Source organism: Phyllopteryx taeniolatus, chromosome 1, assembly GCF_024500385.1.
Source record: "Phyllopteryx taeniolatus isolate TA_2022b chromosome 1, UOR_Ptae_1.2, whole genome shotgun sequence".
Classification (NCBI taxonomy): Eukaryota; Metazoa; Chordata; class Actinopteri; order Syngnathiformes; family Syngnathidae; genus Phyllopteryx; species Phyllopteryx taeniolatus.
In genome coordinates, this window is record NC_084502.1 from 20,585,306 (window position 1) to 20,606,570 (window position 21,265).

General features: G+C 42.0%; 1 protein-coding gene across 2 annotated transcripts in view; it reads right to left on the reverse strand.

The window, feature by feature from the left end:
- Window positions 1-6,864: 6,864 nt before the first annotated feature.
- The window catches only part of mtcl2 (microtubule crosslinking factor 2), a 101,267-nt gene continuing 86,866 nt past the window's right edge, over window positions 6,865-21,265 (reverse strand). For both annotated transcript variants that reach the window (XM_061780050.1, XM_061780039.1), the window contains 9 exons: window positions 18,675-18,824; window positions 18,472-18,573; window positions 16,899-16,963; window positions 16,671-16,818; window positions 15,351-15,917; window positions 13,658-13,925; window positions 12,776-12,994; window positions 11,691-12,100; window positions 6,865-10,389 (listed from right to left, as the gene is read on the reverse strand). In XM_061780050.1, the coding sequence (XP_061636034.1) occupies window positions 10,246-10,389; window positions 11,691-12,100; window positions 12,776-12,994; window positions 13,658-13,925; window positions 15,351-15,917; window positions 16,671-16,818; window positions 16,899-16,963; window positions 18,472-18,573; window positions 18,675-18,824 (2,073 nt within the window). In that variant the 3' untranslated portion in view covers window positions 6,865-10,245. The remainder of the gene's footprint in view (window positions 10,390-11,690; window positions 12,101-12,775; window positions 12,995-13,657; window positions 13,926-15,350; window positions 15,918-16,670; window positions 16,819-16,898; window positions 16,964-18,471; window positions 18,574-18,674; window positions 18,825-21,265) is intronic.

Here is a 21,265-nt window from a genome sequence, read left to right on the forward strand (position 1 = left end):
CACTTATCAAAGGAGAAGCACGGTAGACTTAACTTTTCACACGGATGCTAAATGAATTACCAGAACTCCGAAGGAGCTCATCAAAGCTGAGACATGGGCAACTGGTTTCTCACTCGGACGCTAAGTTAATTAACTTTCACCCCCAGCCAGCCTGAAGAGTCTCACCAAAAAGACTTATTTTTTTGGGACACTGGCTTGATGACCAAGAAGGTGAGAAACCCGCTGTTTGGTGGCTCCCCATGACGACACAGTGACATTTGTTCCTTCTGTCTGGGACAATGGATGGAGAACTAGCGACACCCACAGGCGGTGGCAAGCTACTGCAACTCTGGAGGAACAAATAACAATCTTCACCGAATTAGAATGTTGCATGATATTTTCAGAACTTTGTATGAATGTTCCCAGTGTTACCATCACAACGGCGCCACTAGTGATTTGAATGTCTGATGTCAATTCTGTTGGTCAACTGAACTGGAGGAGATGTTTCACCCCACACAACACAAATCCCACATTGCAAATATTAGTGTTCTCAACAACCACATACAATTGAAACATTAATTGCAGGGATTAAGGAGGATGTGCGCGTGACAATGCAAAACTGAAAACTGGTCTCATCTTAAATCCAACAATTAATATTTTATCCCACTAGTTTTAAACCAGGCGGTACGGTGGCCGACTGGTTAGAGCGTCAGCCTCACAGTTCTGAGGACCGGGGGTTCAAAAAGTAACATTAAGAGGCGGTCTATCTCCCCTTTTGGTCCTGGAGAGGGGGGGGGGGCAACCTCTTTGGCCCACAGGATTTTTTTAATCACTGGTTAGTGGTCCTTTCTCTGAAAAGTGACTATGACGTAGGTTTAATTACGCCTGTCTCATAATCTTTATAGTGGTGTTTTAGGAGTAACATTCTCTTTTTTAAGATGATGTTGATGATACAGCAATTATGATTTGGACAAAATGGAACAGTCCTTAAATGGTTGAGGTCCTACCAGGAGGAAGTTTCCATTCTCATCGAATGGCAATAACATATTTCAGCAAGACAATCCCAAACCACATTCTGCATGTGTTACAACAGCGTGGCTTCGTAGTAAAAGAGTGCAGGTATTAGACTGGCCTGCCGTGCAGTCCAGACCTGTCTCCCATTGAAAATGTGTGGCGTATATTATACACAAAAGGCCTATTTCTCTAAAATATTGTTCACAAATCTGTCCAAATCTGTGTTAGTCATAGTTCTCTTCATAGGTGTACCATATCAAGATGCTGATTAGGCAGCATGATTATTGCGCAGGCCTGCCATAGGCTTCCTGCAATGAAAGGCCGCTCTAAAATGTGCAGTTTTATCACACAGCACCATGCCAGAGAAGATGAAAACTTTGCGCGGGAAACTGGCATGTTGACTGCAGGAATACCCACCGGAGCTGTCTCTGAAGGCATTTCAGATAATTTGGCAGTACATCCAACTCACAACTGCTGACCACGTTTACCACACCAGCCCAGGAACTCCACATCCTGCGTTTTCACTTCCAAGACCAATTTCAGCACAAACTGGCATAAACCGTCTCAGGGGAACTAATCTGTTTGTCGTTGTACCCGACTTGAATGGGCAGATGCTCACATTTGATGGCGTCAGGCACTTTGGAGAGGTGTTCTCTTAACGGATGAATCCCGGCTTTCACTGTTGTAGTGACTCTGATCCAGTTGCCAGAACCTCACCCCCCACCTTGATAAACTGCGGAGAAAACTCATTTCGGCCGCTTGTATCCAGTATCTTGTTCTTTCGGTCACGACCAACAGCTGTGAGTGCGAATGGTTGTTTGTTTGTATGTGCCCTGCGATTGGCTGGCAAAGAGTTCAGGGTGTTCCCCGCCTCCTGCCCGATGACAGCTGGGATAGGCTCCAGCACTCCCGCGACCCTAGTGAGGAGAAGCGGCTCAGAAAATGGATGGATGGATGGATTATCATCCCAGCCGCTTCACAGTCAGCTGCAAACTGCTCCAGTGAGAGTTGGAGGTCATGGCTTGATGAAGCCAACAGAACCACATCATCTGCAAAAAGCAAAGATGCAATACTGAGGCCATTAAACCGGAGCCCCTAGAAATTCTGTCCATAAAAGTTATGAACAGAATTGGGCAGCCTTGGCGGAGTCCAACCCTCACCGGAAACGAGTCCGACTTACTGCCGGATATGCAGACCAAACTCTGACTCCGGTCGTACAGGGACCGAAAAGCCCGTATCAGGGGGTTCGATACCCCATACTCCCGAAGCACCCCCCTCATGACCCGGGACACGGTCAAACGCCTTCTCCAAGTCCACAAAACACATGTAGACTGGTTGGGCGAACTCCCATGCACCCTCGAGGACCCTGCCAAGGGTGTAGAGCTGGTCCACTGTTCCACGGCTAGGACGAAAACCACACTGCTCCTCCTGAATCTGAGATTCAACTTCTCGACAGACCCTTCTCTCCAGCACCCCTGGATAGACCTTACCAGGGAGGCTGAGGAGTGTGATCCGCCTGTAGTTGGAACACACCCTCCGGTCCTCTTTCTTGAAAAGGGGGATCACCACCCCAGTCTGCCAATCCAGAGGCACTGTCCCCTGCTTGTTAAGCAGTTTATTAAATGAATCACTGATATTTGTGAGGACGCCCCTTCATTTTAGTACATGGGAACAACATGGAATTTACCACCTACAACAACTATTTAACAATAATGTTTTTAGGACACGTAATGAACTGTTCCAAGAATTCCAAATAACAGCCGGAAACGTTCTTCAATACAATAATTTAAAAGCAGCAATAAAAAGAATACCAACACTCCAGAGCACCCTCAAACTGCCGGAGTTTGTCAAGCAAATAATGAAGCTTCTCCCGCAATGTAAAAGAAATCGCTCAAAAGTGTGTAAATTAATTTCATGTACTAAATCAATGCACTTACCAATCACCAAATGGGAAGAAGACCTCTCCATGCCTGCTGACCGTAGCTACTGGATACAGATTTGTAACAATACGTTTAGAAGGACAAAAAACACAAATCTAAATCATATACAATATAAACTGCTCCATAGAACACACTTTACTCAGTACACTATGCATAACATGGGCTTCTCTCCATCAAATATATGCGTGCAATGCACCAAAAATACCCCAGACACCTATTTTCATGCTATATGGGAATGCACACCATCTCAATGCTTTTGGTCTCCGGTTATACCAAAACTCTCGTATATTTTGAACTGTAGGATTCCACTTTCCCCAAGATTGTGTATACTTGGCGACTTAAGCATAATCGACCTCCCTAATAAATATTCACAATCATTACTCGTCGCGTTAGCTACCGCTAAGAAAACAATTCTATTAAACTGGAAAAACAAACAAGCTATTAACATCAGTCAGTTATTCTATTTCTTTTTCTTTTTTCTTTTTATTTTCACACTTTTTAGATCGGTTTGCATGGTGAAAAGACATATGCATGCTGTGGGGATCTTCTCCTCTTGCCCCTGTGTTTGCTGTTCTGTCGTCTGTGGGGCGGGACTTTTTCACTCCTTCCTGATCTCGGGGGTGGGGGGGAACCACTGGGGCGACCTCCTGGGGAGTAATTGCGGTGTGATGGTGACTCGCCCATGTTCCGTGGGTGCTGGAGCGTTGCCAGTTGGCGACCGCCTGGGTCCCCCGCTCTGGCTGCTGGTGGGGGCCCCCGTGTCGCTCCTTGGGCCTGCTGGTGTGGGGCTGTGGGTGGGGTGGGGATGTTTGCTGGGGGGTGGCATTGGGTCCCTGCGGCCAAAAACGGGTGGTCAGTTGTCGGGGCACCTCGGTGGGGCCAGCGGACCGCCCTGGGTCCCTCGGTGTGGGACGTGCCCCGTCTGCCGGGCTGCTCTCGGGTGGACCTCTGGGCCCGATCCAGCCCCTCAATTGATTGGGTAGGGTCCTCAGCCTCCGCAGTGCGGGCACAGCAATTACAGGACACTTCTGTCAGTCTTTGTGCATGTAAAAGGGTGTCAATTCACTTGCATGTATCCGCAGGCACACACCCCGAGGACTCTTTCACGGGGTGTGGGGTCACACACTTACTGCGACAAATAACTCATGAATATGCAAATCGTTTGTTAATCCCATGTTTATCAATGTTAAAGTCTCTTGTTATGACAAAATAGTTGTGGTCAATACAGATCACTGACAGCAGTTCTGAAAATTCCTCCATCAATTTCCCATTGTACCTTGGAGTTCTATAAATTATTCAAACAATAACCTTTGGCTTTACTAAAAAAAAAAAAAAAAAAAAAGAGATATTCAGAATGGCTAAAATCACCCAGTGTAATTCCTTTATGCTGAAATAATGATTTAAAAATAGTATCAATTCCACCACCTTTTTTTTCCTCCCATTTCGACACTTGTTCATAAAATAAAAATTTACTGGTGTTGCCTCATTTAGAATATGATGTTTCATTTAGTAGTAAAAAGTGTAGATCCTATGTCATAATGATGTCATTAATCAACATTGATTTGTTACCCAGTGATCTGATATTGAATAGAGCGAGTCTTGCAGAGATAACTGCAGGCAATGTTTTTTTTCCTCGCACTAAGCTCGTAGCTCTACTTTCATTGTGCCATATTTCTTTAACCAACTGTCTGTCTCTTGTAATTACAGGGATGCAAATTGCCTGATCTCCACAGATTATTGTGAAGAATGTTGTTTGTATTTGATATGGAGTCACAACCCCGCACATATCGTACTGATTCAAAGTTATGATTCTACGATTAAAGAAGTGTTTCTAGGTTTAATGTACAAAAGGAATCAAAAGGAGATGTATTACATTTTGGAATGATGTCAGTATAAATTTGAAAAATTATACTTATGATATATTATAAATAATTTTTATTTTTCAAAATACTTGCTATTTTTGAAGATTGTAAACATTAATGACTTGTCTGTTGTGTTTTCCCCCTTATAGTTTGGAAGATGGTAGCTTAATTAGATATGTTTGTTAAAAAGTAGGCTGGGCTTCAATAAGCGTATTGCCAATTCTGGCACTGCTCACTATATGACTGTTGTTTGTTAAAGTGTCAGTATCGTGAAATATGTTGCTGCTTATTTTAGCAAGACAATGCCAATTAAGCGACATTCTGCAGATGTTACAACAGCATGGCTTCGTGGTGAAAACCGGAGAGAAATAAGACAACAGAGAACCCAGACTGTTGAGCAGCTGGTTGTAAATCAAGCAAGAATAGGAATGAATTTCACCAACAAAGCTTAAACAATTAGTGTCCTTAGTTCCCAAATGCTGACGTAGTGCTGTTAAAAGAAAAGTTAATGTAACATAAGTGGTAAACATGCCCCTGTCCCAACTTTTTTGGAACATGTTGCAAGCATCAAAATTCTAGTGACTATTCGAAAAATAAAAAACAAACTTTATCAGTTTGAACATTAAAGATCTTGTCTTTGTAGTATATTCAATTGAATAAAGGTGGAAAAGAATGTGCAAATCATCGTATTCTGTTTTTTATTTACATTTTACACAACATCCCAACTTCATTGGATCTGGGGTTTGTTGATTGAGTGCTGATAATCACGACGCATATTCGTACAAGGGGGGAGTGTGTGTTGTGAGCCGGTGGGACTTTTGATGAGGCGCTTGTTTCGTCAAGATGAGCTGGCGACTTGGCACACCACATGTAAGAGGCGGGTACTCATTGCACCCATTCGCCGCCTGTGGCCTTCTGGATGGGCATCATTTCAGCAGCAATTGGTACCTTCCTGCTGCTGATAGTATACCTGATGCTAATCTGTCTTTTTTTCTTTTACTTGTATGAGTGACGAAGAATGTTTAAAAACACAGTGTCTTCAAGCAAAGAACCACACCTTCACTAATCCTTCCTTCCTACTTACATACATGCTACGTGTCATTCAGGCATCATCAAAGCGTGAGTAATTTCCTCCATCCCCATAATGACTTCAAGCTTTGCGGTCTTGTGACTGAGACGTAAGCACGAAACTGAGCGAAGAGAGCGAGACGTGTCCGTTAATTCCACGGTACTTAAATTTGGCTTCCTCAACCACACAGACGTGAAGTGTGAAACAACATGCAAAAGAAGTCCTGCGGTCTTCAGCTCACTGAAACGGCAAGGAAAATGTCAAACTTTAGCCGCCATCTCAAAAGAAAACATAAACACAGTTAAGCTAACGTTAACTGTAAGTATCACCAGCTCATCAAATTTTGTCTTTACTGAGATGAATATTTCTGGAAAACGCTTTTAATTACACCTTAAATTGGCTTTAACAGTATCTTTGGCTGTATTTTTTTCACTCTTTGTACAGTTAGCAGCACTCATAAACCAGCTTTACACTTGCATTCCATTTAAGCAGTGGACAGCAAATCGTGAAAATTTGACGGCCATTATAACTGCATTTAAATATATATATATATTTTTTTTACAGTTTAGCTTTTTTTTTTTAACAACTCCAAAAATTCCTGAATAAGCGGTGATAAACCGTTAAAAAGCATTTTTGTGGTTGCCCACCCCCCACCCAAAAATGAAAAAAACAATGAAAAAAAGCAAACATATTAAAAAATAAATAAATAAACAAATAAATAAAAAATAAAATCGGCGTCCTGGAACGGATTGTGTTCGACTACAGAAGTTCCACAGAAGTGCCAAATATGAAGGTTATTCAATTTGAAACATTGTTATTACACATTCAAAATTGGGAGGGTATTTAAAAAAGAAGCAAATGGGTGTGGAATCTTTTGATCTTTTTTTTTGTCACATTCATTCATCCATGATGCTTAATGTCTGTCTGTCTGTCATTCTAGCTATCGATCGAGTCAATATAAAAGAAAGACGAAAGAAGAAAAACTCTGAAGAAAATGAACCAGTGTGAAAATTCCAACATTTATTTGTGAATTCTATGGCAAAACACAGTGGGCAGTTAGACTACCTTTGTTTTACAAGCTACATTGGTCCAAAAAGTAAAGTAAAAAAAAAAAAGTTTTTTAAAAGCCCTCCTATTTTTGTTGTTGTTGTGTTTTTCATCCGGTTCAGAATACAAAGACACTATGTACACAGAAAATGCTCAAGTGTGGTCAGTTAAAGTAGAGAGCTACATATTTCTACAGCGACCTGCATCAAGATCAGCTGTTGACATTCAGCTTTTCTCAAAATCAACAACTAAACAATCTATTAAATCTACAAAATACTTGAATTAGTTTCCTTTTTTAAAAATGTCGCTTTCATTGCATTCTCCTTTTTAATGAGGAATGAATTTAAAAAAAGTCAAGCATATTGGAGGTAATATGTCTAGCTAATTTACAGCTAGTCAGTGTTTGGGTACAAGTCTAAATATGAGCTAAGACTAGGATGAACAGCTAAGAAGTTAATGTACATATTGCCAATAGATGTGATGAGGACAAAAAGTTTAGGTACTTTTCTGAACAGCTGGTAAATATGACACCTGTCAAAAGGATGTCTTATTAATGAAATGAACAATTCCGACACTTATAACTTGAGGTGACTAAAACAATTTATGAGAGATTATAATTGTTCAGTTGACTTATCCACAAAGACTTGTCAAATTCGGGGAATGAATCAAAATGGCTTGATGATGTATGGAACAACAGAGCATATTTACTCCAATAGTTCATGTTGTTCTATTAGAATAAAATCAAGAAAGAGAAGAAAAATAGAAACACTTCTTACATGCATTTTTTTTTTGCCATTGGATGCTCCTGTCATTTCTAGCAACAGCAGTGCAATAGTGTGTGATAAAGGCTAAATGTGCTTCCTATATATGCAATGCAACTGAAGCACAAAATTTACACACACTTTCGCATATTCTTATTAGTAACAATCCAACTAAATAGTATATGAAATATATTTAAATGAGGTCTTTATCCAAGCAATGTGATTTGCTGCTGTAGAACGTGATAGGTCAATTCCTTTTAAGAACAATGGTCAGTTACAAAAAGTGGATACATAGATGAGCTAGAAAGAACAAGGTAGTATACCAGCCAAAAAAAATAACCATATATACTTTATATATATATATTTAAAAAAAAACAACTAAATCCTTTATTTCCAGAAATAACATCGGTATAAAATGTGCACTAGAAATATCACCCTATTCTAATCCTGTAAACCATTTGTTTGTTGTCCCTCTACTGTTATACATACAGTATTTTAGTGTAGCTTTTTGTGCATTCAAACAATCTTGGTCATTGAAATAAAAGGCCTGCTGGGTTTGTTTCAACATGGAGTCCACAGCCAATGTTACAGGCACTTCAATTATCAGCTGATCTTGATAATGGAGATGATGCACGAGGACAAAATTGAATGAAATATGTACAGCCAAGTCGTTGATATTTTTTTTCTCGGTCTGAGTTGTGTCTTTTCTGCTTTTATTCATCCTGATTTGACGACAATGACCTGAACCTTTTTTATTCGGAACACTGACTCACAGCCTATGTGAGTAGCAAAATTATTATGAAGAGAAATAAAATGACACTAATCGGAGAAAATGAGTGTCTCATCATGAGTGTATGATAAAAGCAGTGTTTTGCTAAATTTGTTTGTTTGACTGTAAGTGAAGTCACATTTTTTTTTTTCCCTTTTCTTTTGGATGAGCAATTTAGGGTCTATGTAAAATGTTTTCTTTTAATTGTCTCACATTGTGAAAAACGTTGTTGCGTTTGTTTTTGCAAATGCTGTCATTTTACCAGTGTTAACCTCCTCAGTGTACCTTTATACTACTACTAATAATACAAAACAATCATGAACGCGATTGTTTTTCCTGACTACTAACTCAACAAATACCTTTACAGCTTAAGCTGGGCATCGGCTTGTTAGTTTTAAAGGAGAAATTTAAAACAGGTGTCTTTAATAAAAGGTCTTTAAAAATATCAAATAAAGAATTACAGTTCACTTAACATCCTCTCTGGTTGAAATCAACGTTATTATTTTTTGGGGGGGGGGGGGTTCTGCCTCATGCAAATAAGCCATAGCTCCCCCCACCTTAATTATTGCTGGGCCCCTGCAGAGTACAGCTTTCTTTAACATGACAACGGGGTGGAGCTACAGACTTGTGCCAAGACTAGCTGCTTCTAATAGCTCAGAGTGAAGAAAGAAGAAGAGTGCGCATTCGAAGACTGATCATATTTTCACTCATGAAGGCAGCACTTCATCACCAAGCTGGTGAATTACAGAACAATTCGTGAAGCGGCTCGGTGCATGTGCCGTCACAAAAGCTTTACATGGTTCTGTAATTATGCCATTAATATGTTGGCAGGAACTTCAGAGACCCAAGTATTTGTTGACAATCAATTAAAAAGTCAATTTTCCATAATATGTCCCCTATAATTTAATTATCAGCTAATAGCTTTCCTCAGAGACTCAAATGCAGTGGAGATTGTCTGACATTGTGAAAAAGGTTGTAATGTTTGCTTTCCAATGAACTTTTATCTACCTTGTTCCAAATGACTACAGCAGTTATCTGAGTATATTTTCCAAAGAATGTCCCTTGAGCATGCATGCGCTTTACGACGAGTGGCAGACCGAGCCACATTACTGTCATTGCCTTGGCTTGAGTTTTGACATCAGTGAAGAAAAACAAAAACAGGCACTTTACCTGTGGCCACATTAAACAAAAAAAAAAAAAAAAAAAATCGCAATTGTGGATAACAGCTGATGTTGTTTTTCCTTATAATGTACAAAGACATAATTATTATATAACACAATGGTCCCATGTTTGGAGAAAAGGTCTCCGGATTCCAAGTATTGTTGAGGTCTTCAAATGCTGGGTTTTTAAAAAATGAGCCATTTCACTTAAATTGTGAGATTGATGGTTTTTGGCCCTAAAAAGTTCTCCTCTATGTGTTTGTTGTATACAAAGGAGCACATGCATGTGGCGTGGGAGGACTACATTCATTCGTTTAGACCCACCGAGACCGTTGTAATAGCTCAGTGGTGTCACATTAGGTCCATAGTGGTATTTATCAGACTGTCCTGCTGGTAGTTTTGTGATTCTTAAATGTGTATGAGGCTACTGACACTGAGTATTGTGGCCCGGATGTATGTGTGTGTGTTACATGAATGTGTGCAGAGCAGCGTGTGTTAAGTTTGGCAGTGCGCATATGTGGCAGGTTAAGTGATGGGAGTGAATGTGATGGCATGGCAGTCATGTGCAGTGTCTGAGAGCAATTGTGTGCACGTGTGTATGTGCGCCTATGTGTGTGTGTGTGTGCGTGGCACAAGCAGTGTTGTCACTCCGTCAAAGTGTCTCCCTTCTCGTCAACTGAGGTCGAAGACTCGTGCAGGCGGTGTTTGCACTGTCCCAGCGAGCCACGAGGGCCTCGAGAAGCTCGGACGGGACAACTGGACGGGGCGATGCAGTCACATGGTCCGTCCTTCCACATAAAAACAAACAAACAAACAAACAGCAACTTTAATTCACTACCCAAAGCAAGAGAAGATCTGCAACTGTGAAAGGGGAAACAAGTATTTGTTAAGACATTGGACAAATACCATTTCTGTTATTGTGCTGCCCCCTGTTGGTAGTTAGTACTTGTTATTAAGTCACACTAATGCTGAGCAAACTGTCGTGTGCCTGCACAGTATTTAAAACTACTGCACTATTAACTAAGCTTAATTATCAAAAATCCTCTACTTAAAGCAATTATTTTTCAAATTTTTCAAACACATTGTAAGCGAACAGTCTTGGAAAAAATTATAAGACCACCCTTGTTTTTTCAATTTCTTGTTCATGTTAATGCCTGGTACCAATAAATTTATTTTACGTGAAGACAAACACGACAAAAATTCAGCTGATTTCACAATGCTTAAGCTTAATTGTATTTCAAGTAATTTTGGTAATTATCAAGAAAACCATGGAAAGGGCTAGATATCGTCTCTTAAATTTAACTCTTAGGAGATGTTTTTATTTTCATCATGATATTTATCAAAACAAATGTATCTTTAGTTGTACCAGGTATTAAAAATGAACAAGAAATTGAAAAAACAAGGGTGGTCGAATAATTTTTTCCATGACTACATTTTAAAGCCATTTTATTTTTTAAATCTTTGAGATCAGACAAATATGTGATATCACGGGACCGTAACTGGTGAACTGTGATATCACTTAGTTAGTCCACTTTGCGATATACGGTAGAACCCTGCATATTTGCGCTTTGGCATTTGCAGATTTACCTAGTCACGGATTTTTTTTTTTTAACCTATCACCCGTTTTTCACAGAAACCCTGCTTATTCTCCCGGTTTTTCGTCGTTAGTTTGATTCAATACTCCGCTTATTCCATTATTTTTTCCAGATTTTTTTTCAATGGCAATTATTAGGAAGTGTCACTTATTAGCGGATTTTTTCTATTTGCGATAGGGCTCGGTACCTATCCTCTGCGAATAGAGGGGTCCACTGTATATACACATATCCTGTTCATACACACACATTTACATACATACAGCATATCACAAAGTGGGTGTTTGTGCCCTTGGTTGGTCTTCCTAACATGATGTAAAAGTGTTATAAAAGTCACAAGACCCAAGTTGCGCTCGGTGTTAACGTTCCGTTATTTTCATACATGATGTTACATTGACTTGAAATGCTGTTTCGAATACTACTAAGTGCCCAAAGATACATTCAGTTCCACACTGTAGCATGCATTGAGAAAATATCAAATAAATGGAAAGTCCCACCTCTGTTGCAGATCCTGTAGAGCCAGCGCTGCCCGTCCCGTCCTTCCCTCCTCCTCCCATGATACTGACCATCTCGTCGCCGGCCGTCTGTCTCATGAACCGCTTGTTGACAATCCTGGTCACATTGTCGTTGCTTGCGCACAGTCCAGCCAAGGCTCCGAGACCTCCCACGGGAGCCGGCAGACATTCTGGTTTGAGCTCATCCATGCAGTTCAAGCCTCCTCCAACAAGGGTGTCTCTTTGTATTCTCTCTCCTGGCAGGTTAACGCCTCCCTGGCTCTGGCTGCTGCACACATTCTTCAAGAACTCCTGGACGAGGCCGCCGAAGGGCTGGGTGTTTGGTTCAGAGCCACAGACTGACGTGCAGGAGGGTTTCCCTGCGGCCTGAGGGTGTCGCACTGGACTGGCACCTAAACACACATTGATCTTCACGAGTTAGGACTGACAGGTTGGCTGAAAATAAAAACATCTCATTTCATTTTGATAATTTCAATTGTTTGCTGATGCCTCTCTCTCTCTACTCTTGGTTAGATTCTTTCTGAATGACACTTTTGACTTCCGCCAAGAGTAGTTACATTTCATTAGCATTTCATTCATTAGCAGGATTTCGCTAAAAAACAAAAACCACAACAACAAAAAAGACATGCTTTACTATTTGGTACATCAGTATCGTTCGGTGTGCGCTCCATTTCTATTTAATTAGAGCAGTGGATTTTCATCTACAAAATTGATAATGATACGTGTATCTTGTAATTCATGGATGAAGAGTGTATCCATGTGAGCCCTCAAAACACACCCAGAAGGAACACCACTTTCTTTTTAGAAAAATTTATTACAAATATTTGCAAATCAATTCTTGGCTTTTTCAGCAATTTACAGATTAATTTATGAGTTTTATCATTTTGCCCATCAGTCTAATGAAAATCCTGGACTAGTTGCCAGTTATTTACTGGTCACTTCTAGCTAAACAAGCATTCACGCTCACATTCACATTTATGGACAATTTAAAGTCTTCACTGAACCCAGCATGCATGTCTTTTACTTCATCATCTTTTCACTGTTTGAGTCAAAACAGTGTACTTTACCTCCATCACCCCTGCAGAGCGTCTCTGTGCTTCCCGAATGTTCCACCACACTAAAGAGGCTAGAGAGGCCGTCGGTGAGGCCGCTCAGCACGGGGCTGTCCCGGGTGGTGGTTGAGCGAGCCCAGGCTGAGCCTCCACCCCCACTGATGGCTCTCTGTTGGAGGCTCCACAGGCTGCGCTCTCGTGACGAAGGCGTCCCATCCAGTCTGGAGGTGGAGCCTGAAAACAAGCAAGATATATCATGATTTTTCAAAAAAAGAAAGTTGATAATCACAGGAAGCATTATAGTAGTCTGAAGGCTTCTTTATACTCGCACGGGCGGTGACCGCGCTGACGTCTCTGCGGCTATCCCGTACGCAGTTTGCCTTTATACTCGAGCGCAACCCACGCGCGCAGTTTTGAAAATGTACTGCAGTTCTCCTCCAAGTCGGGGGTGTCGCTACGGCTGGTATTGGCTAAAGACACCACAGGGTGGAGTTTCCGCTGCATTTTTTGAACATTTCCAGTAGACGTTTTTACTTTCCTTTCCGGAACAAGGAACAAAACAACAACAATGGCTCCTGTGGAACAGTGCCTGCTAGAACAAATGGACCTAGATGACCAGATGATAAGTTTAATTATGCTCCAAAATCGATCAAGAAGGTGGCGGCGTAGATGGTATGTAGAACCAAGGGTAACCCTGAGTACGTCATTACAGCATGTGACTAAAACGGACCAATCACAAGAGATGATCTCCGCGGCATTCTACGCGTGACGCAGAGGAACCGCATAGGGGCCGCGCGGCCCAATGTGTCGGTCACGTGATGCAATGCGGGAGCTGTCGGCTGCGCGAGCGCGGGAGTATAAACAGGCCTTAAGACGCTTATTAAAAAGTGTAAATACCTGAGGACATGCGGCGCTGGAGTTTCGGGGATCCAAACTTGGGTGAGCAACAGGGCCTCTCGACTCGGCTGTGAACTTTGTCCAGAGACGTTGATATCTGTCTCGTTCGGGCTGACACTAACGGGGAGGTGATTGTAGATGAGGGCCGGGGAGACCAGGCTTTGGTGTGCAAACCTGCGCCTCTGCTGCTGGAAAGGGTGTCAGTTTGAAGCCCGATGCTGACGCACTGAGCAGCTGTTTGCGTGGACCTGGTAGACATGCCGACCGCCTGGAAAGGGAAGTAAGGTAAAGCGTGAGGGGATTCTAAAATCTTAATCCAGTTTTTTCTTCATTACAGTGAGTGAGTGTAATCTGATCCCTTGTATAAAATGGTTAATCTTCATGACTGAGTCGCCAAAATTTTGTTTCATCTGTTGATTTTATTGAACTCATTAACGCATTTGATTACTTTTTTCTTGCAGCGAAGTCAGGGCAGCACATACATACTGGTACCTAGACTTAATACACTGGTCGAAAACAAATGTATTATCTAAGATTTTTTTTTTAGCTGATATAGGACAATTTCAATGTGCTGAATCCAAAGATCAGATTGCTTTTGCTAAATTAGGTCAACTTTAGCTTGTTCTCGCCGTGCTTTCTCTGGGTACTCCGGTTTCCTCCCCCCCCCCCAAAAAAAAAAACATGCACAGTAGGGTAATTGAAGACGGCGTACCAGGTGTACCCCTGAACTGGTCGCCAGCCAATCGCAGGGCTCATATAATCAAACAACCATTTGCAGTCACATTCACACCTACAGGAAATTTAGAGTCTTCAATTAACCTACCGTGCATGTTTTTTTTTGGGATGTGGGAGGAAACCGGAGTATCCAGAGAAAACCCACACAGGCACGGGGAGAACATGCAAACTCCACACAGGTGAGGCTGGATTTGAACCCGGGTCTTCAGAACTGTGAGGTAGATGTGCTAACCAGTCATCCACGTGCCACCTTTTCAGATTCAGCGATGCAAAATTGTCTGAAATCAGTTGAAAAACCATAGACTCCATGCGTTTCTTTTTTTGTAACCCCATATTATAAGTTTAATTTGTTACGTGACTAGGCTCGTTTCTCATTTGACTCTTATATAATATAAATTTTCCACAGTGAAATTACTGAAATTTCATCAATCCATTAATCCAGCCTTTAAAACATACTAAAAGAGAATGTAATCAAATGAAGTGGTTTTATACAGTATAATTACTAAACGTACTGCTGTATTCATGTGTTGGCTGTGTACCTTTAAGTGGCCTAGTGAGTGATGTCAGAAGCTTGAGTCAAATTGGCTGGTAAGTCTGCGTGTGAGCTTCTGCGCGTGAGATGTGGGGGACAGCAACTCTTTGCAAGTGTTCTCATTTCGTATTTGTGTTTGAATGCCTGACCGGTTCAATACATAGTTCAAAGTGCATTTGCGACTGTTGCTCACCTTGCCCACATGTGAGGGCATTACAGCACCTTAATTGGGCAATTTTTTTTCACTTTACTTGAGCAGCAACATATCTGAAGCTCGCATGTAACTGAAACGTTGACTTGTAACACAAAACAAAAAATTGACCAAGCGATGGCTCATAACTTGAAAAGCTCATATGTTGGGGCACTCACAAGTCAAGGCACCACTGTATAACCAATATGTATTTTTGTAAAAATGAGTTGACTTACAGGTTCCTTGCCAGATTTCCTCTCCAGAGATGAGGACCGAATGGCTTGGCGCACGCAGTTGGTCATCTCTTTCATATCATCACTCAAGTTGGCTGAAATCTCCCCCATTTCCAAGTCGTGGAACGACGATGAGGTCATCCCATCAGCTACACTGTTCGTTAAGCCATTGTTGACCACAGCGGTGAGAGAAGCAGCGGCGCATCCACTCCTGCTTTCCAGCAGCTCTCGATGCTGCTTGGATAGCGAGCCCAGCCACTGCTCATAAGATGACGAAAAGCAAGACGAGGGCTGCTGGAACTCAGCCGGGCCTGCCTCAGAGGCACTCAGGCCGATGATGGAGCCCCCATCAGCGTTGCCGTGCACCCCGTTGGCCTCCTGCTTACTTCGTTGGTGCTCCATGCGTCGGACAGCAGGGGGGCTGTAGTACATCCGGATTCCGGTGCTTTCTGGAGCCGTGTGGCTCATCTGGACGGACTCCAGATGCAGTTGTGAGCCCACTAAGTTGCTGCAGGAGACACTAGCGCTGGGGCCATCCCAAGTTTTGCAGGTATCCCCGACATTTGGAGTCTGAGAAAATCCATATCAACGAACATGAGTAGCACCTCCACAATTGCATCCTCCAATTCACAAAGTCCATTTTGGGGGGTTTTCACACAGACGGCACTGTTTTTTCTTTTTAAATTAGCTCAACTATGCAAAGTGGATCAAAAAATGAGTTATATTGCAAATTGACTTTAAAAGACTGCTCTCTTTATGGTCCACTTTAGATCAATCAGTTCAGATTGCCGAAAGAGACCAACAGAAACAAAACTCTTTTTCTTTTGGGGTTCACATGACAGTTTCATTTAAAAGGGGTTCAAGTTTTCTGGTACACTTCATATCTGACAAGGCCTCCGCAAATACAGTGGAAATCCAAAGCAAAGTCAACCTCACCCACTTTGAGTTCACATTGCACAGATTAGTGAAACTGAGGGTGCTTTCACACTAGCGCCTTTTTGTTCATTTTAATCAAATTCTAGTTTGATTACCTGTTGATGCTGCACAGTTGGACAGATGTGAACACATCGAACAGACTCCTATGCGGACAAAATTAACTGCTTTGAGGCTTTCTGCAAGATGGTCTTGGTAAGGTTACAACCGTACCTTTGTCCACCACAAGCTGCATATAGCGCATTAATTAACACAGACAATGTTGACAAACCCATACACTAATTTGAACCAGGGTAAACAAACTACTGGTTAAAAGCACCATTAAATCAGCTCCTGAGGTGATCTCAGGTTGATTGACTGTTCACATATACACAAAGATTTTGTTATTACCTCATTAGTCAGATAGGTCCAATTCTTCTTGTTGAAGTCACTCAGCTGTGGCCAAATCAATGAAGGTGGGGCTACTAAGTGGACAAAGCCCCTCAGGTCAGCTGTGGTCCGGAACTCTGGGTCATCCAGGTCTGACGTCGATTTGGTCCTTTACGTAAAAGCAGATTGTCATTCAAATGTAACATTCATCAATGAATTCTCTACATATTGATACTGCTGAGTGTTTGCCTTGGTGATCCTGCTCCACTGGTGACAAGGGTGTCTGCAGACGACTCAGCACCTGATGATTTTGACTGTTGGGATCGAGAAAAACAAGACATGGGCATCAGTAAAAAAAATTATATCTTCAAGCCAGCAGGAAAATGGATTGAAGGATATTTACAGTAACTGGTCTCCATAACTGTACACATTTTTTGGGGGGAAAAGCTATTTGTATTGGTACTGTTGCACCCCAACAAGTGTGCACCTTCTGCAACTGTTTTGACAGGAGGACTTGGTGTCAGTTGCAAACAGAACTGGACTGTTATAATGATTATCTCCTAAGAAGGTTTCATAAAGTGCATATATATTTGCTTTTTCAGCATTTGGAAAAAAAAAAGATCTTACATAACATCTCAGTCAAACATTTTAACAATCCCTCCATCTTTGGAAGCATTTGTCAAGTTTATTTCGCATTAACTGTCCAGATCGGGGCGATAAAGCTTGATCGTAAAATAGGATCAAATTTAAGGGGCACAATGCAGTGGGACATGCAATTGCTGTGTATGTCATGTTGAAGCAGCCTAGCAGTTGACTGCTCTGGTGGATGTTCAGCACATATGTCTGACCACATTAAGCATAATACAGCCCCATAGTTCCCTCCTAAAGAATTAAAACATCCATCCATCCATTTTCAACACCGCTTACCCTGGTTAAGGTTGCGGGGTGCTGGAGCCTAGCATTAAAACAGTGAGGCCAATTTCTTTATTTTTGCTGTAGACTGAAAACATTTGGGTTTGGCATCAAAAGATAAATATGAGACCAGAAATCAAAATTTTATTTCCAGGTATTAACATCTGGATTTGATATACATAATGGAAACTCTTTCCATCACTTCGGTAAAGGTAAATCTTTGTCTCATCAGTTAATAAAACTTTTTCCCAGAATTTTTAAATTTCAGCAGGGCCTTCATATTTATATCTTGGTTTCCATCTTCGGCTGTTGCATCTATACTTCTGTTCAAGAAGTCTACTGCAAGATGTAGATTTTGATATCTTCACTTCTGCCCTCTTGAAGTCATTGCTGAAACCACTAACAGTTGTTTTAGGGCCTTCTTTATAGCTCTCAAAATGTCTTCAACGGCTGTTGTTTTCCTCTACTTGTTCAATGTTATGAACCAGTGTGTTTCTTCCCTTCTCCAAGACACTCCAAATGGTTGTACTGGCTATGGTCAATGTTATTTTTCATCTTCTGGAAACATCACAATTGCTTGTTTTTCATCCATAGACAGCTCCCTTGTTTTCATGTTGGAGACACCTCTAACGATTATAACATTCTTTACAGGCAAAACCCATCCATTTTCCATCCATTTTCAACACCGCTTATCCTGGTTAGGGTCGCGGGACGCTGGAGCCTATCCCAGCTGACTTCGGGCGAAAGGCGGACTACACCCTGAACTGGTCGCCAGTCAGTCGCAGGGCACAAAAAAAATCTAATAAAACGGGGAACTGATGTGAACCATGAGAGAAACACATCTGATGGGAACTATTATCACTGATTGAAGCCATCATTCACTTCCAGCCCCCACCCCACACACGGATACCTTAGTCTCTCTCAGCCTCTGCTCCCACTGAGCTCTCTCCTGGCTGAACCTCTCCAACAGCTCCAACTTCTCCCTGCCCCAGTTCCTCTCTCCGATCTGAAGCTGTCATGATGAAGAGACAAAGAAGGGGATCATTGAGCGGCCTCCCCACTAAATAGTCCCACTAAATAGTCTGTCTGCCACTTAGACCCAAATGCATCTACCTGTTTGGTTAAGTCCATCACGGCTGCGTAGGACTCAGCCAAAAGGTGTTGGTGCTCCTCACGCTCCCTCTTCAGAGCCACCTTCAGGTCTGGCGGGTCCATTGCGTCAGCGGAGGACACACTAGCTACCTTGGCTGCTTTGGTTTCAAGCTGGGGAAACAAAAAATAAATAAATCATAGAACCATGCTAAAGAGTTTGAAAGTTTACGACATGGGAATCTATCCATTTTCTTTAAGGAGACCCTTGACTGCTTGCCGGCAAATCGCACAGCACATACAGCGGTGCCTTGAGATACGAGTTTAATTCGTTCCGAGACCATGCTCTCAAATCTCCTTTCTCCATTGAAATGAATGGTAATGCGATTAACCAGTTCCAGCCTCCCCCAAAATTAGTTTTTTTGATAAGAAAAATATCACTCTATAATATCCATCCATCCATTTTCTGAGCCGCTTCTCCTCACTAGGGTCGCGGGCGTGCTGGAGCCTATCCCAGCTATCATCGGGCAGGAGGCGGGGTACACCCTGAACTGGTCGCCAGCCAATCGCAGGGCACAGATAAACAAACAACCATTCACACACATTCACATTCACACCTATGGGCAATTTAGAGTTTTCAATTAACCTAGCATGCATGGTTTTGAGATGTGGGAGGAAACCGGAGTGCCCGGAGAAAACTGACGCAGGCACGGGGAGAACATGCAAACTCCACACAGGCGGGGCCGGAGAATGAACCCTGGTCCCCAGAGCTGTGAGGCAGACGCTCTAACCAGTCGCCCACCGTGCCACTCTATAATATTTATTTTATAAAAACACACAGTAGCGACATAATGAACTAGAATGTAAAGAATAAAATATTTTTTTGCCGCATTATTTTACTTTGGTCCGGTACATAAAGAAGGAAGAAAAGAATATTAAGGTGACAGCTGTAATCCTTTTCCTGGCTGTGTAGTACATTCGAAATCGGCATCATCTTCAACTTCAATGGTGAGTACTTATAGAATTTTATGTTGTTAATATTATGTATGGTAAAGAATATACACAGTAAATTGTTTAAGAGTAGAATATTTTTTATATGAATATAGTATAGGCTAATTAGAGTGTGGGAAAGATTAATAAGTATGGGACTGGGGACATTCATCTCACTTTAATATGATAAAAAACAAAAAAACAAAAACATGGCCACCACATTGTCGATTTTACTTATTGCAGGAGTGGTCTGGAACCTTAATGAGGAGGCACTGTATCCAGATATATATGGGGATGGAGGAGACGTCACAACTCATCAGCAGTAATATTAGTTTTATTTTGCAGAGGATAAAGAATATTTGCCTGGCAGTATAGTTATATTATGTAGGGCTGAGGGCTCTACACTAACTTTTGCATGCGTAGCACTGGTGTGACCAACTGAAAAAGTTGGTCGCACCAGCGGATCATTTGGCTGCATCATTTTTTGAGGAGGTACAGCATGACCATGGCATACGATAGTTGCGATTTACAGTGACTCGAGATATGATACTTGCAAAATATTTTACTGTGAACAAGAAGTTTGTCCGCAACAAGGAGTAGCAGACAAAACAGGCCATCCATCCATCCATCTATTTTCTGAGCTGCTTACCCTCACAAGGGTCGCGGGAATGCTGGAGCCTATCTCAGCTATCTTTGGGCAGGAGGCGGGGTACACCCTGAACTGGTTTCCAGCCAATCGCAGGGCACACATAAAGAAAAAACCATCCGCAATCACATTCACACCTAGGGTTCAACCCCGGTCCTCAGAACTGTGAAGCAGACGCTCTAACCAGTTTCCACCGTGCCGCCCAAAACAGGCTAATTAAAAAAAAACCAAAGGCTTCACTTTTATTTGATCATTTATTTGACTCAGAGGGGCCAGTTCTTATAGTAAGGGCTCCTAACCTTCTCCCCCCGGGAAAACCACCTACAACCCCAATTCCAATGAAGTTGGGATGTTGTGTTAAACATAAATAAAAACAGAATACATTGATTTGCACATCATGTTCGACCTATATTTAATTGACACAGTCCACCCAGAGGACGGTATGTTATGTAGCTACTACACTGTCCTAATGCATAAAAAGTGTTATACTGGCGTTTCTTTTGCCTCTCTCTATAGATCATTGCACCCCCCATCCCCTCACCCACGTCTTCTCATCCAACAGCTTTCCCGCCAACTACTTCACTTTGCATTAATTGGACACAATGTCACAGAGCTCGTAGGTGGGATTGCTTGAATTTTGTATGAGCACCTTTTCTCCCTGTCAGGTCCTCCTTGTAAGTTCACACAGCCCCGGGGGGAGGACCATCATTTTGGCACGTACAGTGTCTCCTCTCTCTCTCTCTCTCACACACACACACACAAACACGCAGTTGCTTTGTGGCCTTGGTTGGTCGGTATATGGTGCTCATGGGCAGTCCATTAGCCAGTCGTGGACTATGACTATGTTTAGACCCGATTTTGTCTCCTGTGGGGACAGAGTGTTAATTGTTAATGTTGAAGGCTGCCTAGTGAAGGACGGCATCCAAACACTGCCAACCCATAAACAAGAGAGGCAATTGAAATAAATGACTAATTTTAC